Below are 21,805 nucleotides of genomic sequence, written 5' to 3'. Positions count from 1 at the left end.
GTCACTATCATCTCCCCTCTCTGTAATCCTCCAGAGGTGTAACCCTCTGCCCATTTCTAACACCTGAGCTAATTGGTATGCATTGCTCCCAGGTCGTATCTGAACTGTCCTGACCAGGGTTCAACCCAGGTTGACTGGCTTGGTTTGAATTGACAAAAGGAGGGTTGGACCTGGGTAGGTTAACCCTGGATTAAGACAGAAGTGATTGAGCTCTAGGCAGCTGAACGATAACTTCATTCAATAACCCCATTTGGGACTAGCGCTCTCCCTTGTACCCACGTATTTAATTCAGTTTTGTTTGTTTGTTTTGTCAACACATCGGACTCAGTGTGCTCGGTTTCTGTGAGTAACGGTTTTTTTAGCAGATGACGGATTAAAAAAACGTCCACAAAAAAAATACGTACAAATAGGCCTCAAGATGAAACGATGACGAGATGCCACAACATCATGTACATCATGTCATCATACAACATGTGACTTACTAAAAAGACTAAAATGTAGTTTAAAAATAAAATCTCAATGCAGCAGGTTGGTGTCATATCAGGAATACAGGCACACAGTGACCTCAGTCAGGAGGACTTTGATTAGACGAGATTAACTGAAATGTTCAATTTCATCTCATGACAAAAATAACTTTTCATGACCTAAAACTACACTAAAATAGTTCTGTTTTTCTTTGACTAAGATAAGATTAAAATGCCCTGAATTTCAGTCAACTAAAACTTGACCAAAAAAAAAAACAACTATTACAGTATGAGGTTGACTAAATATGATAATAAAAAAAAAAGTAACAAGAACATTAGAAAAAGGACTAAGGTCCTAATAATTAAAGACTTTAGTCAGAATTAAATCTTAGCTTCATCTAACCGAAATGCTGCTTCAAAGTCGTAGCGATTAGGAGAAGTCAATAGATCAGTAAAGCTGGTTATCTGCTCCCAACACATGTAGTACAGGAAGGAGACGGACTGCATTATAAAACTGATTGAAGATGGTCTCAAAGTGCACACGTTGACCTCCAGTAAACAGTCTGCACATTTAGAAACAGACAATGAATGAATGTTGATCATATAGAAAACTACAGGTAAGCAACTGACTTCTATTAACCATGACAACTACATCAGTAAATCCAGACCTACTGTCAGTCTGAACTATTATTATGTCCAGCTCCATGTGAGGGATATTGATCTGTGAGCCAGCGGGAGGAGAGTCAACAGTAAAGCACACAAACACTGTTAGAAAGCTTTGCTGATTGAATCTGTCGGCATCCTCACATTTCTCCTCGTAGCGAGATGTTAGCTGTCATAAATGCTTAATCCACCGCTCATCCAATGTTGTAAGAGGGAAACTATTCATTACTGAGAGGAATGTTCTGCTAATTTGATCATCTCTCTTTTGTTTAATGAGGAGCTCCTTTTAATCTCATGATAATGGACCCTTAAAGAGACTGTTTGTAACTTCTTACACGTATAAATCATTGCGGGTCGGTGTCCCATGCGCGCTCGCGTGTGGCTACGCTGTTCAGACAAAACTCCAACAAAAACTACACGGAAGCACCAAAATCTCTTGGTTGTATCTAGTGAAGCCCATCTGTTAAACAGTGTTGGCCGCAGTCCGAGGACGCGGGGGAGACCGTAGCTTTGGTCTCCAGGACCGGAGTCTCTGCTGTTACTCTGCCTGCTTGCCTTCACTCACACACCGCGCTCGTTCTTGCTCTTTCACTCCACTCTCACGTGCATGCGCGCACATTCCACACTGCAGAAGAGTTAGCTAACTCTGAGAATATCTAGTGAATGTACAGTGGACGTTTGTGCAGAAATAACTGCTGCAGCTCCTCCAGACCAACAGAGGTTTCCCGTGTCTTGTGAAGTGACGGGGCTCCACAGAGAGAAACGTTATCGTCTCTGACCAAAACTCCGGTGTCTCCTGTTCCCTCCGGCCGCGGTCGAGAGGTTGAGGCAGGAAAAGCCAACACTAGGATCATCATTGATTCATGGAGAGACCTTCATCTGGTCAGCTAACATTACTGCCAAGCAGCTGAAATATAGAGTGATATTGTGCTTTTAGCTGACGTGTGTCGCCTCACTGTGTTGATGCTCGTTCATGTCTATGTAGAGCGAGCACAAACGCAAGCAACAGGACGCTGACTTTCGTTGACTTAACGGCCACAGGTGTCGCTGTTAATAAGACATTTCTGATTCTTACAAACAGTCCTTTTAAGGATTAAATAAATGTATACTATTCAGAACTATATTCAGTCTAACTTCTTCTGATAACTGCATGTTAGAAGTTATTTGTTGGCAGCTGGTCTGGTTCATTCATCATTAACATAATATATTAATATATATAATTATCAGGTATGGGCTGCTACAGTTTAAACTTGTTGTTAACGAAGTCTCGGTTGTCCAAATGCCAAATGTACACGGTTTATATGTTATGGATCGGGATGTCACGAGAACCGATACTTTGGTACGAAGTCGATGCCAAAATTCTGGAAATGTGACGATACTCATTTTTCTGCAGTACCGTAGGTACCGTGGTTCAGGGCTCGGGACTAACGTCGTCCCGGGGACAATAGAAAATGTCCATAATGACACCTCACTGTGAACAACAACTCTGTGTTGAAATCGGCAGGAGAGATCGTAACATTAGCTATTGGCTAAATAACAGAGCTAACAGCTAACGTACAGAGGATGCATTGAGTTACATTATGATGCGTTCAAGCTCTATTCAGAATGAATATTGGGCGAAGGTAAACCATATAACGTTATCATGATGTGTTCACATTTTGTTTTTGGAGAGAGACTTAAGTCGGATCATCAGGGATTATTAATGAATTCACAATAACGGTGACAAAGGAGTGGATGTTGAAGTACATGGGATTTATTGTTTTACTTTTATTTGTAACTGTGGTGTAGAACTGGGTATCAAGAATCGTGGAATTCCACTGGTATTGGCATCAACTACTAAAATTCTGGTATGGTGACAGACATAGCTATAGCATTTAAGTAACCGCATCGAACTGATGTCTCTGGTGTCTGTTGATGTTCGACAGAAGTGATGAACAAACTCAGACGACAGAAGGGATGCACAGCTGGAGATGACAGAGGACCGGAAACTACTAAAGACATCCTTCCAGTTAGAACAGAAGGTACTGTGATGACATCAGCAACCAGGCAAACTCCAGTGACCAGAGGTATAACTGTCAAGTTATAACAAGTTGTATAATAGTAAGGGAAATATGATTAATAAACGTTATTAAAACCATTAACAGTACTAACGGAACCTGATATAAACATGCAGTCCCCTTATTTTTGTCCTGCATGCAAAATATTCTTCATTTTTGGACACATTTTAACCCTAAAAAGTTTCACCAATATAAATTTATCAGATTGAGATCCATCCATTACAAGGAACACAATAAAACATTTACCAGGAAGAAGGTCTTTCTCTCCCTGGTAAATTACAGTGTCCCTACTGACATACAGTTTAACATGTCAGGATGATAATAAGCTGAGGAATAGACAGAGCTTGTTGGACTGAGAAGCAGACGCATACAGAGATGAACTAATAGTCTTTATACATCTTTAATCTGCTAGAAGAGCAAACCAGAGGTAGTGTAGGTCCTGGGATCCACACAAGAGGCTGCTATTGTATATATATAATCTTACACACTAATACCAACACCATCTTCTATTGGTAACTCATCTACAGTGTGTTAGGCTACTAAAAGCATCTTTCATTTCCCAGTGATGACGGACGTTTTCTTTTGTGATCATCCTTCCTCAAGGAGAACTTTATCTTTTAATCTGACCCTTTTCACAGCATTAAAAGAAGTGCTGCCGGAGCTGAAAGGAACTCTTGCACAAGGACACTTCAGCAGAGAGGCTGCTTACCTCCAGCTAAAGAAAGGCTGTCCTATTCACTCGTCCCTCCCAGATGAGAGCTTTTCTTTGCTGCTTCAGTGAAGTAGTTCAGTCTGTCGTCAGATTAGCACTCAAAACAACATCCCAATGACTGCCTCTCCTCTCCTGGGAATATAATGCTTTATCTACAGTTATGTTAATATGATCAGGATTTATGGGCCGGCCTTAATAAGGCGATCAAACATGTGCAAGTAAGATTTGTCTTTCTGGTGTTTTGTGAGCCAGGCTGCATCTCACCAGGTGGCTCTCGCCACTTCACACAAACGGCTCTTTGGAGGAACACAATGTCACTGCTCTCGTCTGGAGAGAGCTACCTGTTTTATTATGGAAGCAGCGTTAGATGTCAGAAGTACAGTAAAGCTCACGGTACAACGCAGTAGCTTCTGACAGGCTGCTCCTCAGGGGCCGCGCTATAGGCATCATTAAAATCTATACAAATCCAACAAATTTTATATAATGAGGAGACATGGCGGCTGTACACCCTCATAACAAGACTACAAACCTGATGAGACTACAGACACAACCACAACATACTGTACATACTAAAGGGAGTCTTCTTACAGTATGTGAGACAACAGAGGTGCTGGTTACAGCTGAAAGTCAAATATCTTCATACTTAAAAGATACAATGGCTTGGGCTATGTATACTGTATAATGACTCAATCGATTAAAAGATTTAATCACAATTAATCGCATGATTGTTCAGGATTAATCACATATTTATGTGTTCAAAATTAACCTTAAAGGGAGATTTGCAAGTATTTAATACTCTTATAAACATGGGAGTGGACAAATATGCTGCTTTATGCAAATGTATGTATATACTTATTATTGTAATAATTAACAACACAAAACAATGACAGATATTGTCCAGAAACCCTCACAGGTACTGCATATAGCATAAAAAACATGCTCAAATCATAACATGGCAAACTGTAGCCCAACAGACAACAACAGCTGTCAGTGTGTCACCGACACCAATATTCTTGTTCCACCGAAATTAAAGTTTCACAGCGCCACGCAATCATTGATGCATCAGTTGTTTTTACTATGATAAACCCTCAATACTCAACTCCTTATTCCAGCTGTGCAGGTCCGTGTAGAACAGTTAGGATGTGATCACTGTGTTACTGTAAGGAGTGTAAATGCTGAGCTGCATTGAACTGGTTTTCATCATTCACGACTGGACTGGAAGATCAATATCCATATTGTTGTGTGACGGTATAAACAGAGTTATGACATTGACACGTCCGAGAAAATCTATTGATGGTGTGAGCAAAAAGTCATTACTTTATTGGTTGGTTTGTTTTTATCTGCATCCAAAATTCACAGAAATTGAAACAGCTGCTAAAAACAATCACTGCATCTGCAAAATAGGAACGTTTGGGATTCGGTGTGGATAGGCTCATAGAGATGGGTTACAATTTTTAAATTGACGTGTGATTTATTAGCATAAATTATTTGCATTTGGTCTAAAAAGACCTTAAAGGTCCCATATCATGCCCATTTTCAGGTTCATACTTGTATTTTGTGTTTCTACTAGAATATGTTCACATGATTTAATGTTAAAAAAAAAACTTTATTTTCCTCATACTGTCTGCCTGAATATACCTGTATTTACCCTCTGTCTAAAATGCTCCGTCTTAGTACATTTCAACGGAATTGCGTTGCTAGGCAACAGTTTTGGTCCATGTTTAATTCCTGTCAGCTGATGTTATTTACATACACTGCAACAGGAAATAAACTGGGACACATTTAGAATGTTTATGTTTAAAACCATGTAATGGTCTAAATATTGTATATTTGTGACTTCACAAATGGACAGAAATCCTAACGGCTTGTTTCGGATGCACAATTTCTGAATATGGGCAGTGTTTCTCCCTATATTGATTGTTTTGATAGTTTAACAGTATTTATATAGCACTTAAACCTGCTTTATAATATAAAAGACATGAAAATCTCAGTTTTTACAATTTGGGACCTTTAACATCTATTTTGAATTTTCATGAATTAGAAATATAGTCGAGGTCATGCAGACCTGAGTAACAGCACACACAAACATACAAGTCTACTGACGCACATGCAAACATGGTCATTACTATTACTTAGTTACTAACTTACTACTACTACTACTATTACTACTACTAACAGCAGAGAAAGCAATTACTGTAGTGCATCACATAAATCTACTCATTCTTATTTACCACAACTACAAAATAAAAGTTAATCAAGTGAAATGCAGATAATATTCCTGGGAATTTTACAGTATTACAAACAAGAACATCATAAAACTTTGAAATTATTCTACTCAAGTCTCAGATCAACCAGACAAGCAAACACAAGCTACTGACAGACAGTCATGCTGAGCTGAGCTTTATTTAGAGAACTCATTAATGGATCTGATAGTGGGAAACAATATTAATAATAATAATCCTCCTGCGTATTGTTGGTTAGTCGGCGCTTGTTTTCCACAACTCTGAAAATAAATTCTGAACACTGTCACACTCATTAGGCATCAACGTGCACACTAAAGCTTTCTCTTCTTCCTCTTCTTCTTCATGATTAAGATCAAGTCACAGTTTTTTACTTTTTCTTGCTTATCTCAACAATATATTTTTCACATACAGCATTTGTACTGGGGCTGTCTTTCTTAGTGGACTAACGCTGATACGATTTTTGTCAACTAATCAATGAGTTGATTTAATTGACAGATCTGTGAAACTGAGTTTCTCCACAAAGAATCACACAAAAAGCACCACTTTAAATCACGTGTTAACCAGAGATGTGCTCATACGTCATTCAGCATGAAAAAAGGCATAAAAAACGACTAATCAACTAAAGAAATCTTAGTTGACTAAGACCAAAATAATCGATTACTCAACTGATTGATTCATTTTTATAACACAAATGTGCAAGTAGGGATGTCCATAATTAACCGTTTAACCGTAAACAGACATTAAGCATTTTAACTGATTAACGCTATCGGTTAAAACAGTTGAAAGAAATGTTAATAATTAACTCAAAAGCTGAGCGGCTCAGAGGAGCGGCTCGCCACTTTAAGGAGAAAAGCTGGTCCACCTTAACAGCCCACCTTAAGAGGCGGAGCCGGAGTTGCAGGATACAGGAAGTTGGCTCCGGTCTCTGGCTCTGTTGGAAACTCACTAAAGTTACTCAGACTACGTGTGCGGCGGCGAACAACAAGCTTCCGGCAGTGCTAGAGCTGCTAACGTAGCACAAATACACACACTGTTTGTTGGCCACTCGCTAAAGTTACGCTGGGCATAAACACAGCTGACAACCTGCTAAACTAAACTAAATGTGCGGTGGAGACTTTTACTGGGAAAGTGGCTGCATGTCCGCGACACTACACGCAGCATCGGAGCTGCTGAGTAAACGCTCCCGGACGATGAACTGGAGACTCCCGTCAATGAATATCTGTTGTGCTCCTGCGGCTGGTACACCGCTGTATGCGAGGCACAAATCTTGTCGGTTAACTGTTAATAATCGGTTAACTAGGGTCGGTTATCGGTTAAAGGGACTGTTTGTAACTTTTTAAGCGTATAAATGTTCCGGGTCGGGACACATGCGCGCTCGCGTGTGGCTGAAGTCTCTGCTCCTTTGCCTGCTCGCCTTCACTCACACCGCGCGTGTTCTCGCTCGACATCTAGACGTGCATGCTCGCTCACTCCACACTGCAGAAGAGTTAGTTAAGCTCTGAGTAAATGTGCAGTGGACGATTGTGCAGAAATCACTGCTGCAGCTCCTCCAGACCAACAGAGGTTTTCCGTGTCTTGTGAAGTGATGGGGCTCCGCAGCGAGTTACGTTATCGTGTCCGACCGGGTGCCGGTGTCTTCCTGCTCACTCCGGCTGCGGGCGGAGACGATAACGTTACTCGCTGCGGAGCCCCGCTGCTTCAGAGCCCCAGCACCGACGCTGAAGCAGGAAAAGCCAACACTAGGATCAGCACTGATTCATGGAGAGACCTTTGTCTGGTCAGCTGATATTACTGCTAAGCAGCTGAAATATAGAGTGATATTGTGGTTTTAGCTGACGTGTGTCGCCTCACTGTTTTGATCGATGCTCGTTCAGGTATATTTAGAGCGAGCAAGCGCGAGCCCGACGCTGACTTTCGTTGACTTAACGGCCACAGGTGTCGCTGTTAACAAGCATTTCTGAAAGTTACAAATAGTCCCTTTAATACAATTTTTGAAAATTAGCATCCCTATATGCAAGTGTACATGATTAATGATTGTTAATTATTGTGGATATTATTTTTTACCTATTTCATATTTTAGAGAATCGCTTAGCTTTATTCAATCTCATAATGCAAAAAAAGTAAACACACTTAGGGTGAATACTTGAGGATGTTGTGATATGCCATTAAAGGAGTAGTTCAACATTGTGGGAAGATACCACTTCCATGTCGGTCCGTTAAATAACAGCCAGTCAGCTCAGCTTAGCATGAAGACTGGAAGCACTGCTCATGGCCAAGAAATAGTCCAGCATAACTTGTCATCTTTACAATTTTGGGTTTATATGGATTAAACAAACACAATTTAATATGTTAATAAGTGAGCTTTAAGCTGGGGACATGCCAAGCCGACATCAAGAACTAGTGGCGACGATGGCCACCAGTTGCGTCGCCTTTGTCTTGGCCAGAAAGTCGCTCTCGAACAGCTTTAGAGGTGCTGACAGTCAGATTTTGTTGTTTGCTAGCTGTTTCCCCCTTCTTCCAGTCTTAAAATCTTACCGTCCACTCAACGTAAAACAAGGTCCGACTCCAATGATGTCATCCCTTCCTGGCTGGAGCTACACCAGCTCAATTAATTTGCCTGACAAACTAACTTCCGTGTTTCCTTTTGAATGTGAAAGTTAGAGCGCACACAGCAGCAGCGGTTGTGTTTGGTTTAGCTGGTGCGTGTTAGGGCACATAAAGAAGTCTTGTGTGCGGAGGAGAGAGAGAGAGAGAGAGCGAAAGCATGGGAGGAGGTGGTGTCCAACAAAGGAATAGAGAGATTAGGGCAACTGTGCACAAAATTATTGTTTGGGAGCTTTTGATAAACCCAATTACAAAAATTGTTATTGGTTTCTTCACAGAAATCTATTAAAAAAATTCAAAGAGCATAAATGAAATGTCTGCACACATCACACATCATCACAGAGGAACACGTGGACACTTAATATGAACATGAAAGTTAAATGTTTTCAGGCTTCAATGTAAAGTTTTGCTCGACGGATAAATAAATCAAACATTAGAGAGGAAAGATTTTGCTCTTAGACAAGCAAAACTGACCTTTGTTGATTATGAAGTGGATGTTGAACATAAAAGAAGTTTTTATTGCACCCTAATTAAAAAAAAAATAATTATTTTATATCCAAATACAAGGGATCACGGGGAGTTTGAGATTTTAAACACATGCAGTAGCTTGAGCTGAATTTTTAAAAAAGGCTTCCTTTATAAATGACTCTGTTAGCGGCCCCAAACCAGAGTGAGCTCAATTATAAATCAAGTCCAATTTACACTTTACTGTAATACCTACAGCAGAGATGATTAATGTCTGAAAGGTCTTAAAAATTATACGACATGTGGGGTAAAATTACAAGAAATGTCATATTTCAGAACCCTCTGTCCTCCCTTTCCACCTGGATTTATATCTCAGAGTGATGGCAGCAATAATTAGATTAAGTGCATCATTTGTCAGGACCTCAATCAGCCTCACTGTACTGTGTTATTCATCCAACATAATCAATCCAGCTCCATGAGAACACATCTCCCATTCCTCCTGCCGACAGCTAATGAAATGTGACAATGGATTTAAAAAGTGACACTGTTTGGACACAAACTATTATTTATATATCTATATGTCTACTGTATCTGTCCAAAGAAAAAAGTAGTGAAGATGAAAACATTTGCAGCCCTTTTCAGTCAAGCGTTAGTGAAGATCCTAATCATCCTCTTCTACTGAACAATGTCTTCTGCCAAGAGATTGTCTCACATGCAGGACACCAGCACACATCCACAGCAGAGCCAGGATGTTGCTCACTCTGTACTGCCAAGTGTTAACGCTAAAAAGTCCTAACTGTGTTCTGGTAAAAAAAAAAAAAAGCATTGACCGGCCAGGCATGCATACTGTACAGCACAAAGTCACCCTGCAGCTCACACACACACACACAGCCACGGTACGTCTGCTTGCCTACCTGTAGCCCACGTCTCCTCAGAATGCTGGACTCGTCCATGGTACAGAGCACCGGCTTATCACGCCTGCCTACCGGCGCATAGCCACGCTGCGCTGCCTAGCTCCAGCCTCCTGCTCTCTCCCTCCCTCAGGCTAAATCTGATCTTAGCAGCTGCTAAACACTTCCATCAGAACTTATCTGATTGGAAGGAGGCAGTCAGCTGACACCTCCGCTTGTTCCTCTCCTCTGTAACTTCAGGAGTGAGGGAGAGATGGAGCGAGAGAGGGAGAGAGGGAGAGAGAGGGAGAGAAGATAGGCAGTACTAATTTAGCGTAGCAACGGGCGGGGGTGAGTGGGTGGGGTACCGGGGACAAGAGGGAGCCCCAAGACTCATTTCTCTGAGCAGCCACGCTTTTTGGGCACCCTAGGTGACCATGAAAATGAGAGGATATCCTTCCAAGCATTGTTCTGCTCCAACCTCAACAATGAATCTGGCATCCTGTCTGCAGCAGGCAGGCAGGCAGGCAGGCTAACCCATCTCACTGGTCTTATAGCAGTCAATGAGCCACATGAACACTACAGAATACACACCTGAAGGTTACCGGTGAAGGAAACATGATGGTAACAGAGAAGAGGAAGAGTGTGTTAGATGGAAGAGGAAGAAAAATAATAACCAGGCGTGCTGTTTTTAAGTAAAAATATTGCTGCCCGAGACCTTTCAAACCTGCTGTGAAAATGTCACACACACTGCTGTGGGCCAATTTGTACGTAGGAAATGCTTCCCCTCATTCTAAACAGCCCAACACTGAGTCATTATCATGCTGAAATCAACCGCACTTCCCTGCACAGCCTGTTCTGTATACAACTGCATATCCTGTGTCAATTTCCAACAATTTCACGCGCTACTTCTGTCTGTTACAGCTCTGCCTGCCGGAGATGAGTGACCACAGATCTTCACACTCACTAACTCAGTGTCCCCACACCCTCCTGAATTATTAGGATTTGGAAAAATAAGTTGTTTCCGATGCCGAGCTGCCAATTTCCTGCAATTCTGCATTCTGTTTCAGTCAGTGTTTTTCTTTGCCCCCCCCCCCCCTCTCGCTTTCTCTCACTCATTTCCATTCACGGTGGTTCTGCTCTGTGAATATTAAGTGGGCCCCTTCCATTCTCCTCATCTCCAGCCAAGCTGAATGATTTCTCTTAGAGAGTATGGCAGCTACAGGCTGATGGAGGAGGTGCACGGGACTGTCACACAGGTGACCACTACATCAACTTTTCTCATTTAGAAACCTGTTAAACAGAAAGCTGATGGGAGTGTTGCGGTGGCTGAGGCGACACTCATTGGTGCTGCTGGGGGCGATAAGGAAGCCGAGAGTAGACGGCTCAGGTCTGAGTTTGGGGTAATCTGGCTGTTTTTTGAATAAACCCCTTAAAACCCCTCAGAGGATGAGGATTACAGTAGTCAAATTTTTCAGCTTGAACAATGCCCTAAAGATTACCTGAGGGAATTAAAGAATCCTGTCATGTTCAACAGAGAGGTCTCAGGTCTGTGGCTGCTGAAAGGAACAATCAAGAAAAGTCCACATTGGACTAACAATGACGATGTGAAGCTGCAGGAACACAGGGGGTGAGCATTATTCCTACACTGTATAGAGTGCTGCAGAGATGACGTATTTTTGTATGCCAACCAGGAAGTTAGCATCGACCTGGTTTTCTCCACTAACAGCCAATGGGATTGTTCCATTGGGTTTTGAAATATTGCAGAAAATAAGCTCTGTGGCAAACAAATGTTTATGATACTGACATGTGTGAAGTGTGAATGCAATCGCCAGAAGAAAAAGCTAACGTTGGGCTATAAACAAACTACACCACGGTCACATGACGTCTTGTAGTCTCATTTAGCCGCTTGTTAGCAACCACGTTTTTTAAGACACACAAAAGCTTCAAAATTCACAAGTGGGATATTTACTGATGTATTTTATATCGTAGAACAAATAAATAAATAGAAATATAGATATATTTAGATTTAAATAGATTTTTTTAATGCCAGAATCAAATTCATCTGAGTGTATGTGGAGGTAGAAGGAAGTTACTGCTTCTATTGTTGTAGTCTGAGTAACGTGACGTCATATCCGTTCCGTATCCGTCAACCAAAACAAACCTCAGCGAGCCTAAACGACAAAGCAGAAAACGTTAGAGGGTCGTCTTGGATACGACCTGCACCCTCCCATGTTAAATCCAGCGTGGTAAACACTACACATCCAGTAAAGGATGGAAACACTTTGGGTTTCACACATTGCAGGAAAAGCAGAGCTGGACATCACGGCTAAAGCTGCATGCTAACTCGAAACATCAACTGGGAAACATGAATGTCTATTATTAGTATTTCATACATTTCAATATATTTCAGCGGTGGACCGACCGACAGGGCGTCATTGCCATCCATAGAGCCAGGCCACTAGCATGGCTAAAAATACCAAATATTTGTTCTCAAATGTGACGATTTGCTGCTTTTCTCTATTTTATATCTATATAAATTGGATATCTTTGGGTTTTGCACTATTGTTTGGACAAAAAAAAAGCCATTTGAAAATGTAATGTTGAGCTATGAGAAAATTGTGATGAACATTTCTATAGACAAAACAACATATGGTATAAATAACAATAATAATTTAGCGGTTTGTACTTCAAGTCTCTAGTTTTTAGAAAATAAAACACAAAATAAAGCTGCTGTGAGTCGAGTTCAGGGAAGCTATGAAGGCTAGCCACAGAACAGCCTTTGGGGAAAGACCAGGGGTTGTCTGTGAGTCATTTTCTCTTGGCTGGTGGGCAGCCGAGGTTGTTTCCTCTGCCTTTGGAGAAAAAAGGGAGCGCTGCCACTGAAAGCATGCAGCGAGTGCTGATTGAGTGACCCACAGCCTCTGCTCTGCCTGAGCTTATCAGACCAAGAGGCCACCTGCAGATGTAAGGCAGACAGAGGAGGGACATGGACCTGTGAAGGGAGAAGAATCAATTCCTTCCATACAAAGCATTGCAAAGAATCCCTCTGACCAAAGCCAAAGGAGAGAGAATATCTGGCCATGATAAAACCCTGTAGAGCCGACCTCCCAACGGACGAGGCAAGTCTTTAACCTTGACAACAAGCAAAAACAGATAGTAACCAACCAATCTCTCTCAACGCTTCTCTGCTTTTACAATTCGGAATAAATTGCAAAAGTCATGCAAATGTAAGCATTCATAAGATGAGAATTATGTCAGCTTGAGTCCACTTGGAGAAATCCAATAGGCTATATTCTCAATTCATTTTCAAATAAACACAAAGCCGCACTGTGCAGAACACTGTGCAGAACACTGTGCAGAACACTGTCACATCTGAATATCAGAACAGAGAAAAGTCTAACTCAAACAGAGCGGATGACAGGGGTTCAATGTCTCAGCTGCAATTACTCTATCTGGAGTGACAGTTTGATTTAAATATCACATCATATGTTTACAGAACATACCGCATGGTTTGCACTTTTAGGATGTGTTTCTAAAGCTATTCTGTGGAACACAACAGGGCAAGGGAAGAACAAAAACCGAGATGAAAGCACCTAGAGGTAGTATCACTACTGTTTATTGTTATACTAATGTTGCTGAAATACTGACCTTAACTGTAACTAAATAACACTCCCTGCAGAGACGGTGTTCGCTGTTTGGTTATGAATTTAGTTAAGGTGGTAACCCCTTAAAGGGGATATATCGTGCTCATTTTCAGGTTCATGTTTGTATTTCGTGTTTCTACAAGAACATATTTACATGCTTTAATGTTAAAAAAATACATTATATTCCTCATACTGTCTGCCTGAATATACATGTATTTACCCTCTGTCTGAAACGCTCCATTTTAGTGCATTTCAATGGAATTGCAACGGTATTGCGTTGCTACGCAACAGCTTGGGTCCATGCTTACTTCCTGTCAGCTGATGTTCTTTACATACACTGCAACAGGAAATAAACTGGGACACATTTAGAATGTTTACGTTTAAAACCGATTAATGGTCTAAATATTGTATATTTGTGACATCACAAATGGACAGAAATCCTAATGGCTTGTTTCAAACGCACAATTTCTGAATACGGGCTGTGTGTATTTCTCCGTTTATTGAGCATTTTGATAGTTTAACAGTATTTATATAACACTTAAACCTGCTTTATGATGTAAAAGACCTGAAAATCTTACTTTTTACAATATGGGACCTTTAAGTCATTGAAATATATACGACAGTACAATATACAGTATATTGTATATATATATACACGCACACGCACACGCACACGCACACACACAACATGAAGCTGAAATCCCGCAGCCATGCAGGGACCACAAAACAAAGACAAACAGATCAATAAAGGTACATCTGAGAAAACTCTTGTTTTCAGGGGGCTACTGAGGCAGGATAATCAGATTTGTTCATTAGCGGAGGGGCCGATATTAAAGAAAACAAGGCAGATTGTTCAAAATCTATGGTATTTTTTAAAAACGTTATGGTTTTTCTGACCAAACGACATAACACATTATGTTTGTACACATAAACTGCAGTTCCTTCCTTTGCAACAACAACAGTGATATCAGTAAAGGACATCACTGACTGCCATTATGAGGGACAATGAGAGTCCACAAAGGCACAACATCAGGATTATGACAGTCTTATCTCCATATCGCACCAGAAGTGAAGTATTGATTTTCTGCCAAAGCGCATCACATTCAAGAGAGATGTGCCACGCTTGTAGAAGAGCCATGCACACCCAGGGGCATGATGGGAGAGCGTAAAGGACTGGGAAGGGGGGGGGGGGAGGCAGAAAGCAATAACCTGTGTCCTGTGAGACAAAGGGGGGGGAGGGGGGGGGGGGGGGGGGGGGGGGGGGCAAAGCATGGCTGACAACACCAAAGAAGTCTTAAACCTTCAATGAAGGTACAGGGTAAATAAAGTTACACTGAGAATAGTTCTATAACTACTAAACAATATCAAGAGGTGTACATTCTAATATGGATAATAGGAGTGTCAACATATATAAAGATATTCTCTGAGCTACACTAACTCTTCTGCTGTGTGGAGTGTGCGCGCATGCATGTGAGAGTGGAGCGAAAGAGCGAGAACGTGTGCGGTGTGTGAGTGAAGGCAAGCAGGCAGAGGAGCAGAGTACAGCCGAGACTCCGGTCCTGGAGACCAAAGCTACGGTCTCCCCCGCGTCCTCCGACCGTAGCCAACACTGTTTAACAGACGGGCTTCACTAGATACAACCAAGAGGTTTTGATGCTTCCGTGTAGTTTGTGTTGGAGTCTGTGTCTGAACTGCGTAGCCACACGCAAACGCGCATGGGACAAACAGTCCCTTTAACAGTATATCACAGAAGCTTGAATTAAAGTAGACCTGAAACAATTAGCCAATTCATTGATTAGTCATATTAGTCATTTTTTCAAGCTAAAAATGTCAAACATTCACTGTTTCCACCTTTTTAAATGTGATTTGCTGTTTTTCTAATTTTTATATTAAAAATTCAATATTTTGGGATTTTGGACTGGCGGTTTGGAGTGACGACAAAGCAGGGGTGCTTTAGGGCGGGGCTACCTTGTGATTGACAGGCCTCTACCACGGCGTCGTCCGGTCTGTTAGTTGTCTGTGTTTTCATCTTACAACTTTGACCCTTTCACAGTGTGTTTTCCCCTAATTATAGTTAATTCGAACATTTTGGTCGCCTAAAAATGTCTTATATCAGCGTTCAGTTGTACTTAGCTCCACCCTCTCGTGTCACTTCTGGTGGTTAAAAAAAACAAGATGGCGACGGCCCAAATACCAAACTCGAGGCTTCAAAACTATAGTCCACAAACCACAGAGTGACATCACAGTGACTACGTCCACTTCTTATATACAGTATAAGGGCCATCTACTGTACAATCATGGTCACGGTCAAGCGGCTTTTGTCTCATTGTATAAATGATAACAGTACCTTCTATACAGAGATTTGACACCTGTGGGCTTCTTTAGTGACTGGAGAAATGTGCAGCACTATAAAGTGAGTTATGCCCTGGTACATAATGAAGAACAAAATGTTGAATTAAGCTCTACATTTTCTTGAAAGTCTTTGCAATTAATCTTATAACAATATTTTCTAATATTTCTAGTAAAACAAACTAATACAGCCTGAACATAAACCAACCACATTTAAAATTTCAAACTGAATGAACAGAAGCCAAATCCAACAACCAATTAAATCTCTTCAATCATGGATATATCTGCTAAATGTGGCTGTGGTTAGAGCTCACACAGCAATGCTCAGATAGCGCACTAGATGCAGAATGACCGTGTATGCTGCCAGCCCTCCATTCATTTCATTCAAGGCCAGAGACTGCTGTGCTTCCCAGTCATATAATCATCATTATGTAGAACTGACAGGCATCATCTTTGCTAGTTTTAAGTACACTGAAGATGTTGTTTGAATCCTCATTCATATTATGAGATTGTCCCTTCTAAACAGAGACAAAAGGGACTCACGTTTACCAAACGTTTCTAACTGAGAATTTAAAATCTAAAAGGGAAAACAAATAAAAACAGCACCTTCCATTTAGAGGTGTTTCTCTCCCAAGGTTGACTAATTCACCATCTTTTCTAAGCTTGTTCTGCAGGCAGGATAATACAGTGGCAGCAGATGAAACCCTGAGGTGTCCAAACGAAACCATTAAGATGTAGTAACACATCAGCTATTCAGCTTGTGTCTACACAAGACAATGTCTGAGCAGCGGTCACCAGCATCTCATTGTCTCACGGTGCCAACCACAGAGTCACCGGGGGCATGCAAACAGTGTTGAGAATAAGAATAAGGATAAGACAACATCTCAGCGGCATATTATAGAAAGATATTTGATTGCATACTGTATGCATTCACATGACTGCAGGGAGAAGCGTGGGTATAAATGTATAGATTCAAAATTCTTAGTAAGAAAAAAAAAATTGGCAATCATTTGTTTCTAGGGGTGTCATGGTTCTCCAAATCCGCGATTCAACTTGATTTTCGCTTTAAACATATTTCCTTCAGACGCTTGCAATTAGGCAGGATGGAGAGAAAAAAAATACTGGGAGAATCGCTGATCCTGCTTTTGACTTAGAAATCGAAAGCTCATTTCGATCGATTTTCTCGTGACACTTCGGGATGTCACGAGAACCAATACTTCGGTACCAAGTCAATGCCAAAATGCTGAAAACATGACTGCGCTCATTTTTCTACAGTACCGTAGGTACCAGGGATCAGGGCCCAAGACTAACGGCGTCCCGTCATCCAGGGGATGATAGAAAACTCCCCTGATAACGCGACATTGCGAACAACAAATCTGTGTTGAAACCAGCAGGAGGAAAGCTAGTAACGTTAGCCGTTAGCAGTCAGCGGGCAGCCCGGTCCTGCTGTGAGCTGACAGCTGATGTATGGAGGTTGCATTGAGTTATATTATGGTGCGTTCAATCTCTATTCAGTAAAAAGTATTGGGAGATGGTAAATTATAAATAATCATGATGTGTTCAAATGTAATCTTGTAAAATTTTGTTTTTGGTGAGAAACTTGAGTTGGATCATCAGGGATTAATAATAATGGTAATAAGTTGTATGTTGACGTACATGGGATTTATTGTTTTGTTTTTGTTTTTTACCATGGTATCGAATTGGATATCAAGTATCGTGGAATTTCACTGGTATTGGTATTGACTATTACATTTCTGGTATTGTGACATCCCTATTTGACGGGCCCGAGATAGACGAATGCACTCTGAAGAACGGAAGTGTGCTTCAGTGTAGAATCTCCTACAGTAAGGACGTGCAATGAATTTTCTCACATTGCAGTAGATGCACTAATTGCTTATCCGTCTCATTTGTTTTCATTTTACATGAAAAAACATATTTTTGGAGGTGGAGTGGTGCAGCATGGCATGTAGTGGAGGGGGCAAGCAATGCACCACGAGCGTGCATTGCACCCCAATGCCCTTTCTTAGCAAAACCCAATCTCAACCATTTATCTGTGGTCCCGTTTACTGAATGAAGTCTGATGAAAAACATGTGTCTCCTGGGTCCCCATGACCTTACAGCCTCATCTGAGAGGTGCAGAGTCCTCTCCATTCACGCCTCAGAGTACACCAAGAGCACTTCTATCAAATATGTTCACTATGATCTGATACTTGGAAAAGTCTTAGTAGGTGCATGTAAATCTGTCTAGACGTAATAGATTTAAGTAATGTTTGTTTTTGTTTAATTATTCCAGGTTAGGTAGACGAAGTGCATGTGGCTAGAGACCTTCCACCTTAAGTGTCCTTGAGCAAGATACTTGATCCCTATTTGCTCACGTAGGGAGTTCTGCTGTGTAGCAGAGTAAAACAAGTCAAATAAATACCTATGGGGATCAGAAGCGCATTATTATAAAAACACAAAAATCTTAAAATCCTGGGCAAAGATGCTTCAAGACACATTCAGCTCATCAACTTATAAAACTTGAACAAAATCAACACATCGACTGGAGTTCTTATCCACTGTTCTGTTACAGGGAATCATGTATTCATCCACTCTGCAGGGGGACAATAACCAAAGGGATTCTTTTGTGGCTTTAAAAAAGCACAAAGATACAGGATACATGTGTTTTAGTTCTAAACGATGCACCAGCGCCCCCCAGTGTACAGAATTAGTTCAGATATTGTGTGTCTGTATTAGTGGTATTGTGTTATTAGTGTAAACAGGGTCACCATGATGTCATGGTGTTACAGTGCCTTTTTCTGGGTTGCGTCTTTCATATCACTAATGGTATAAAGTGTCAGTTACCAAAATATACTGTTGCAGTAAAATCAGCCACACACAAGCACACAGATATTTATGCTGTTAATTACATTAACCTTTTCTCTAACGGATACCGAGCACACACTGGGAATGACTCATAGTTTAACAGCATTGGATTAGCCTCCACTTGTGATTGTATCTCAGTCCTGAGACAACAAGATGACGTTATAGACGATACAGCACAGATAGAGTATCTGTCAATGTCATCTGAGAGAAGAGAGTAGGACCACTATGAAGGTCACCTCTGTTTTCATGACATCATTCGGTTCAAACCACGGATGCACCTGGACTGCTTCAATATCCGTTTCTATTTTTCTAAATATTTCGTTCTGTTTTATTAATTTCTTTCTTAATCGTGTGGTTTAGACTGACCTAAACAGGCATGCAACAATCTGAAATAGTTGCCTTTCTGAATGCATTTAATCATCCTTGATAAATGTGAGCAAGTCCGTTGTGTGGCTTCCATATCCATGGAAATAAATGTATTTATAAAATATTTTTAAAACAATGCAGTTATAAACCTGCAGCAATGACAGATGAGAGCCATTAACACAACATACAGGTCATTCATTAACCAGAGTTCAGCCACAATCATCATGGTGGGGGGGGTGGGGGCATAATTTAGGAAGTACTCACCATGCTGGAGGTGAGGGAGGGGTCCGACTTTCCCAGGTGCAGGGAACGCATACGGACCAGATTAGAGATCTCAGATGAGGGCTGCCCTGCTGTCTGTGTCTGCTGGTGGTTGGTGGGCAGCAGAAGGTACTTTCCTGCAGAGCAACGACAGGAGCAGGTTCACTTCATGTTTCATGTTTATGACAGTTTCTCCAAAGAGTGATTTCTGCTCCTAAACTTCTCAGATGGTTTAATTTAAAAAAAATGTTCCGGGTAAATTAGAGGTGAAAATATCCCTTATTTCACCAAAAACAGCAAATATTAAAAAATCTATACAAACTTGGGAATCAGAACTTTCTTCTTTTCTCTCCCAATATTCTTCACACAATCCCTCAGATTCATCTTGTGACCCTTTGGAGGGGCCTGACCTCCACCCAATATCAAAGAATTAGCAGCGATGAAAGCAGACAGTTGCGTCGCCTCTCGTCGCCTTTGTCCTGGCCGACAAGTTGCATTTGAACACACCTCAAAGACTACAGCCGACGGCCAGTCAGCCCGTACATTCTGCTCCTGAGTGAGATGAAATAACTCTCCATACCAGCAGGCGGCGGTAGTCTACATACATGAAACGAAGTGGCGTCTGACAACCATTTTCACACCGCTCTCACCCACCGCTTAGCTTCACTCCAGATGTTCATGTCGCTGCGAAAATATCCGTGTGTTGGAACGATCAGATGAGATGAAAATGAACAATGAGAAGAGTCTTCTGTGTGTGTTCCTCACTTCCGTTTCTCTTCTCGTGTACTGATTAGTTTTCTTCTGAACAGCCAATCAGAGTGATTTCTCTCATGATTTCAACACGCTGAATCGGCCGAAAAAACTCCAACCCGGGCAAACTACAGCCGACGATAGGGAAACACCGAAAACAGACGCTCACCGACGGCCTCAAACTGTCCGATGGCCTGGTGTGTCAGGGCCTTAAGCTAGGAACCAGCAGACTAAAATAACGGTATCTAAAGTAGTTAAAGTAGCTCCTCCTCCACCAACTACAACAGTAAAATGCTGCTCTAACATTGATGCATCAGTACTAACTATCTAATGATGGGATACACAGTAATACATCAGTCAGTCCTCATAATGACTACTTTCACTTCTGATACTTTAACTTCCTTTTTTCTGTACTTTTACTTGAAAGCAGGACTTTCACCTGTAATGGAGCATCATTACATGAATGTATTATTATAGTATGCAAGGTATGTTTACTTACGTACTGTTTTCACCACTGTGAGCAGTAAACAAGCTACTGGCGCACTGAGCCAACCCATAATACCAGCGAGTAACTGGCGGAGACAGTCCAGGGCAGATGACATACCAGTAACAGAACCTGATCCTAGCTGTCTGCTCTTGTTAGGAGTGTAAAGATAAATCCCCTGACCCTGTGCAGCCAGGCAGGATGTCAAAGGGTTAAATTAGGCCAGAGGGTTGGATAAGCCCATTAAGAGATCACTGACAATCTCAACATTACATAGTTTAAAGCACCAGCACACTACAGAGTCTGATGATGTTCTGTAAAAGAATATTCTTCATTAAACTGAAATAGAATCTTCACTTTCAGCTCCCAGCGTTGGCAGCTAGATGGCACTAAATGCTGCTTTCATCTCCCCTCTCTAACCCTAAAACCTCAGAGCACCAAAACAAAGATTGAAACATCCCATACGCAGCCCCGGCATCTGAATCAGAGGATCTTATTGCACCGCTGGCAACTCCATGGATTGAAAAATCATTCATAGAAGTGTTTATGAGTAGAGCGTCTTTATCCACATGTGTATATTTCCACTTCCTGTTCAAGTAAACACTCATGGAGACAGAGGGGAGGATTAACCATCTGGGCACAGTGAAGAGAACATAAAAGGAATATCTCAAGTTCATCATCTACTGTGCTACAGTTTTTACACTGGCATCATTGTAGTCAAATCAGGCCAAACAGGATGAGGAGGGAAAACTTTGGTCCTTCCTTCCTGACCAGTAAAAGCTTTCCTCACTAAAGCCCATCATATCCCGGCATAAAGGAAATCTCTCTTGGTCGACACTTGTGGAAAGTGTGTGTGTGTGTGTGTGTGTGTGTGTGGAGGGGTGGGGGGGGGGGGGGGGGGGGGGGGCATCAGGATACATGGTTGGAGGCGTTAAGTCTTATTCATTCGACGCAGGTATCTGTACAGTCAGACCACTGCGTTCCC

General features: G+C 41.5%; 1 protein-coding gene across 10 annotated transcripts in view; it reads right to left on the bottom strand.

Moving 5' to 3' along the window:
* The window catches only part of mast4 (microtubule associated serine/threonine kinase family member 4), a 116,121-nt gene that overhangs the window by 66,523 nt on the left and 27,793 nt on the right, over positions 1 to 21,805 (bottom strand). For 9 of the 10 annotated variants that reach the window (XM_037753773.1, XM_037753780.1, XM_037753774.1 and 6 more), the window contains exon 3: positions 19,590 to 19,723. In XM_037753773.1, coding sequence (XP_037609701.1) covers positions 19,590 to 19,723 — 134 coding nt within the window. Of the gene's footprint in view, positions 1 to 10,122; positions 10,316 to 19,589; positions 19,724 to 21,805 lie in introns of those variants that run through there. The other variant, XM_037753785.1, reaches the window with a different exon arrangement.

This window comes from Sebastes umbrosus, chromosome 19 (assembly GCF_015220745.1).
Source record: "Sebastes umbrosus isolate fSebUmb1 chromosome 19, fSebUmb1.pri, whole genome shotgun sequence".
NCBI classification, from domain to species: domain Eukaryota; kingdom Metazoa; phylum Chordata; class Actinopteri; order Perciformes; family Sebastidae; genus Sebastes; species Sebastes umbrosus.
The sequence above is the reverse complement of the archived record's forward strand: the minus strand, read 5'-3'. Positions and strand labels throughout refer to the sequence as shown.